Source organism: Acomys russatus, chromosome 12, assembly GCF_903995435.1.
Source record: "Acomys russatus chromosome 12, mAcoRus1.1, whole genome shotgun sequence".
NCBI classification, from domain to species: Eukaryota; Metazoa; Chordata; class Mammalia; order Rodentia; family Muridae; genus Acomys; species Acomys russatus.
The window spans coordinates 47,843,892-47,849,891 of NC_067148.1; the positions used below are offsets into that span (position 1 = coordinate 47,843,892).

The window sequence follows — 6,000 nt, forward strand, 5'->3', positions numbered from 1 at the left end:
ACAGCAGAAGAGGTGTGACTTGCGCCAGTTAGCATAGGCAGTATTCAGGGGAACGAAGGTCTCAATGCTCTTGGGATTGCTGGACACATGGCTATTCTTTACATATTAATTACTCAGTAATTGCATGGCATGAACACTTTTAAGTAACAAAGTTCAAATGGTGTTGAATATGTTATAAGTGGCTTTTAAAATACTAAGCCACTCTTGCATTTCTGAGGTGAATGCTACTTGTTTGTGATAAATGGTGCACACAAATCAGAGCAGCCACAGAAACAAAATGGACTCCACTGACGTGCATGAATTTCCATGTCACATAGGAGAAGGTGTTGGTCTCTAGTTTTGGGTTCAGAATATCCTTTTCAGGACTAGTGTCAGAGTGGTGGTATTTTCATGAAGGATCTGAAAAGTATTTCTTCTTTTGTGTTTTATGAATGTTTTATAAAATTTTAGTTTCCACCTTAAGTCCTTGGTAAAATTAATTTTATGTTTCATTTTTCGTCAGATATGACGACTCACATTTGTCAGGGAATTTATTCATTTTGTCTTAAGATGTCAAGCTCTTTTTCTTCATAACTGTCTTAATGTGTGAGATACTAGTAGTTGTGCTCCGCCTCTTCTGTTCTCACTTAAAAAAGATTCATTCATTTTTGGCCCAAAAGACTGTCTTCCATTTGTTGCTCTGCTTGTTCTATTCTGGAATAATTTCTCTCTTGCTTTCCATTGGTCCTCAGTGTAGTTATCGACAGGCCTTCTTTATTTGTTTTTCTTATGCCTCTATTTTAATCTGCTTTATTTTGAATTGATTGAATAATCTATGGAATTTCACTTATATATGTGTGCTGCCTTTTTGTTGTAGTTTTTGTAGTGTTCTTTTATTCATTGCTCTAAATACAGGTTCATAGCATCTCATGGTCTGCTTGCAAATCATCCAAAATAATACGTAGGAAGATTATAGCCTCCTTTACCTTTTCTTTACTCGTAGCTATCCATGTCTGTATGTTAATTCCACACGCACTATAAACAATAGAATACAATGCTTTGATAGTGCCCTTAAATAATTATGTTTATCTTAAAGAAATGAAGTGAGAAGTGGGGGAAAGGGCCTATACTTAACCACATTTGTTATTATCTGCTGTTTGTCATTTCTTCATTTAAATCCATATATTCGTCTGCTTTCCATTTGCCTTAAGCCTAAAATGTTTTACTGTTTCTTATATTATGGGTTGACTACACAGTCATTTTATCACAACAACAAAATGTCTTTGTCCATTCTTTAAAGGAGACTTTGCTACCAAATTCTGGATAGAAAGGATTCTTTCCTTGGCAGTCCGACTGATGTTTCTCTCTCTTCTAGTTCCCACTGTTTGTATAAGTTGTAGCTAATTTGAAATGTCCTGTGCATACAGCAACTTTCATTTCCTGCCTCTGCCAGTGTTTTGTCTGTGCCTTTTTGGTTCTCACTGCTCCTGTTTTTTGTCTTCCTTCTGCCTTTTTCCTTTGAGTTCATGTGGTAATCCTTGTTGCTGTTTACTTTTCTGTTTCCTTCAGTTGGCTGTTAAATCCAAAATGTTTTTATTTCTGTTATTTTATTTTCTTTAATTTGAAGCATCCTATTTGATTCTTAGTTTTTATTTCAACGCTTACAAGATTTTATTCATTTTGAACATAATGTTATATTTCACCACAGAGCTTGAAGTTGCTGCTTTACATTTTTAAAAATTATTCATTACTGGATTAGTCTGTGTCAGTTTTTTCCTTTATAAGAAAGATGCTTTTTCTGTTTTCTACTATATTAAATATTTACAATACCATACATTAACCTTAGATCTTAAATTATATTCTAGACTTTATAAATGACATGTAATAGGAGCTTTGGATTCTGATATTTCAGTTATATTTCTCCAAAGAATAGTGTTTTATTTTTAAAGTAAAGAGTTAAGTTTGTTGACCTCAGAGTGTAAAATTATGTCCCTTAAAGTGGCTAACAGCTCACAAATTCCGTTGTGTCCTCGTAGCCTATGCTACCTGAGGCTTTCTGTGCATGCAATAGATTATTCGCCGTTCATGTGTGAATTATAGTCCCGCCCTTCCTGTCAGCTGTAGTTGTCCCAATACTTGTCATCTGCTTCTTCATACTAGGAAGACCAGCTTTTATGTTGGAGAGTTGGCCGTGCTCGGTGATGGACATTGAGAGCAGGTCTCAGACTAAAAGCTATTAGGTAGGGGCGATGGAGGCTCACCCTGTGCTGCTCGCCTCTTGCACTTGTTGATTGGCCTCTAGTAGCGTCCAGTTCTGCCGTGTTCCGCTGTCTTTACACACGACTGTTACGGTTGACCTTCCTGTCCAACTGCGTGCATGCAGCTCATATGCAGATGTGTGAGCCTGACAAGCATGCACCTGTGGAAGTAGAAGTGCCACAGCACTTAGAGTAGCTCTTTGACTAGGCCTGGCTCTGATGTTGTTGGAGACACAGAAAGTCTGTTCTGATTTAAGAAAGGGTACTGCTGGCCTTCCAACCTTCCCACTTTGCATAGTAATAACATGGAAGACATAAGAGGATATGATAACGATGGAGGAAATGACATTCAGTTTTAAGCATGTTTAGTTTCTATTTCTTGTCAGATATAAGTAGAGACAGTTCTAATGGGAGGTTGGGTTTCTATATCTCAAGCTAAGGAGAAGGGCCTGAATGGATCATATTTATAATGATGGAATTGATTGTTGGCTGTTGAAAAATACAGAGTGAACGAAAAAGTTAGTTTTGTGAACACAATCTATTATCATTACTTTTCTATATTTATGTTGACCTCTAAAAAGTTACAATGCCATATTGAAAGCCTATAAAGTTTTATTACAATTATAACAAAAACAGCCCCATTACCCACCAGCATTCTTTTAAACTTGGTACCTTGTGTAAATGCTAACGAGACTGTTTGTCTCTTCCGCTTGTGTAGCAGTCAGCACACCCTCGCCAGCAGTGGCTCCTCATACCTCAGCTCGGAAAAAGAGCTTAAGTGGCAAAACTGAGGGGCACGAATACAAGAAGGGCACTGGGAAGAAAAGGTGAGCTCAACCAGCACTGCAGGTTCCCGCACTTAGAAAAGGACCCGCCGCTTAGCGAAGGATGCATAAGAAACCTTGACTGAAGCTGGTGAGAGCCAGCGACCCATGTATTACCATGCTTTACTTTATACACCTGCGTATTTCTTTAAACACCTCGGAAGCTAGAGCACGCGCTGTTTTCACTCAGACAAGGCGCTTTGGCAGGATCTAGAAATGTTCAAAATAATGTCTGTCCTCTTTATGTATGTAACAAAATTCATGACAATTGCCATCACTGTCACTGTGATGAGTACCACGTGCCTGTGGCAAAGACAAAGGACAGAGATCCGGCTGACTGTACCAAAGTGCGGCTCCCGTCAGGTTCCTCTGTACACGCTTGCGTCTCTACGAGGCTGCACTCTGTAAGACTGGACAGGCAAGATCACATGTGGATGACTTTTGAAAAGTACATTTCCAAAGAGATCTCATTGACCATTTACATTAGAAGAATTTTGTTATTTGTTACAGTATCATATGCTGCAATATTTATTAACTGGATTATATAGTACATGAATTATTTTTTCAATTTGTGCTTTGACTTTTTTATTGTGAATTATTTAAAATATTACAAATACTGGTGGGAGAACTATACCTTTATACATATAAATTTACAAATTATTTTGCAGGAAATATTTTCTTTATACTTTTCTTTACCATAAAAGGTACTTGGTTTATCAAGAAAAAAAAATTGTTTTCTGTAGTAGCAAGAAAGGTATTTTTAGAATTTGTTTTTATGAACTGTAACTGATAAAATTGTAAATCTTACACTTGATTTTCAGAGTTTTTATTGAGACTATGGACTCAGATCCAAAATGGGAATTGTCACTGTTAAACTAATAAGTGTCATCTATGTGTGTTTCTTGTGTTTTCGTTCTTATGTCCAGTGTGTTTGTTGATTTCACCAAGAAAACTCAAAAGACTGAACATTGTAGTAAGTAAATGCTGTTTACAAATGATGGGATTTGTAAGAAAGATTGAAATGACTGTTGTAATGTCATCTCTAATTTTTAAGGAGGAGGAAGAAATTATTATCCTTGGTGCTTTTTCCCCTTGATGCACAATTGAGTGAGACATTTGAAATTACTTACAAACTAAGCAGTGCCGCCTTCTAAATAAAAATCCCAAGCATCGGTGTGTGGCATGACTTAAAATAGTAAGCTGTACCATCAAGCTTATGTTTAGAAAAACTCTCGACCCTTATTGTACAAATACAGATATTATAATTCTTCAAAAAAGACTTCTAACCTTAAATTATCTAATATGAATTGACGTCTAGAGAATGGGCATATTATATTATCTTGGTTGTTTAAAAAGGGACGAAATGCAAAATTTACAAATATATATAATTAAATAAGTTCATATACTTCACTTGACTGTAAATGGATTATATGGTGATATATCTTGTAAACAATTGAATGTAAATTTTCTATATGTGAATGTGTAGTTAATGTGCTCATTACGAGGGGTGAGGGTACCACTTGTATTTTTTAAGTGGAATGAATAAAATTCTTTCAAGGATAAGAGTGACTTGAACGTGTAATGTGCTTTATTTGCGTTCTTTGCTTCTTTTACATTTCAAAATAGAAAGTCCCCAGTAATATTTTATATTAAATAATATTTAATAAAGCTTACTAATGACCATATGCATAGCAGTTTATGGTCTTCCACCTTAGAAAGTATGTTAACACTCATTTTTCCAAGTATTATTCAGTAACTGTGGCTTCATCTTATTCACCAAAATTAATAGTATTTCTTTTAGGCCCATCTCTTTGTAGGAATCTTAGAATTGTTTTTCAGAGCACACTATCGGAGAGTCTATGTTGTAACAGCAAAATAAATAGTCACCACCACTTATGGAAGTTTGTCTGAAATATCTATTCTGTTAGGACTCACTCAGGAGATATGGGGTTTGGGAGTTTTTAAATGCTAAAACATGTTGTTTGTTTGCGTGGTTGGGTTTATTTTGGTTTGTTTGTTTGTTGACTGGTTGATTTTTCGAGACAGAGTTTCTGTTTTAGCCCTGGCTGTTCTGGACTTGCTTTGTAGACCAGGCTGGCCTCAAACTCACAGTGGATCTTTTTGCCTCTGCCTCCCGAGTACTGTGATTAAAGGCATATGCCACCACTGCCTGGGCTTTGTGTGTATATGTTTCTGCTCAATTTTCCAGCCAGCAGAGAGATGAGGAAGCTGAGCTTGAGGAATTGTCAAGTCACCCCTGAGATGGTAGTCTTCATAATTTTATCATTCATTCCTTCACCCTTAAGAACCCTATATCTCAAACCTAATAGCCCTTAAAGTCTCCTGTTGGCACACCCTGCTGACTTGCTTTTAATAAAGTACATAGTCCAATCTGAACTACTAACAAACGTGAGGGCTTCCCAGCATGTGCTGAACGTTTTATGTCATGAACAGGAAATAGAGGCAGAAGGGAAATGGTAACGTGACAGAAGCATATTGCGTTGTGCTCAGTTTTTATACAGAGCAAAAATACAGTAGGAGACAGCTATTTTATAAAGTTAAAGTTCTTTAAGGAATCTAATGTAAAACTCATCAGCTGTTGTGAGACATTAACTGGGGGTGGGGCTTATTAGGAGAGAGGAGGCAAGGCATATACAGAAGGAGGAGGTGGGGCTTATACAGAGGGAGGAGGTGGGTTTTACCTAGAGGGAGGAGGTGGGGCTTATACAGAGGGAGGAGGTGGGGCTTAAACAGGGAGGAGGTGGGGCTTATACAGAGGGAGGAGGTGGGGTTTACACAGAAGGAGGAGGTGGGGCTTATACAGAGGGAAGAGGTGGGGCTTATACAGAGGGAGGAGGTGGGGCTTATACAGAGGGAGGAGGTGGGGATTATACAGAGGGAGGAGGTGGGGCTTACACAGAGGGAGGAGGTGGGGTTTA

At 37.5% G+C, this 6,000-nt stretch overlaps 1 protein-coding gene across 1 annotated transcript in view; it reads left to right on the plus strand.

Moving 5' to 3' along the window:
* The window catches only part of Ppip5k2 (diphosphoinositol pentakisphosphate kinase 2), a 61,127-nt gene extending 58,022 nt beyond the window's left edge, over positions 1–3,105 (plus strand). The window contains exon 32 of the mRNA XM_051154417.1: positions 2,956–3,105. Within this exon, the coding sequence (XP_051010374.1) occupies positions 2,956–3,068 (113 nt within the window). The 3' untranslated portion in view covers positions 3,069–3,105. The remainder of the gene's footprint in view (positions 1–2,955) is intronic.
* The last annotated feature ends 2,895 nt before the right edge of the window (positions 3,106–6,000 follow it).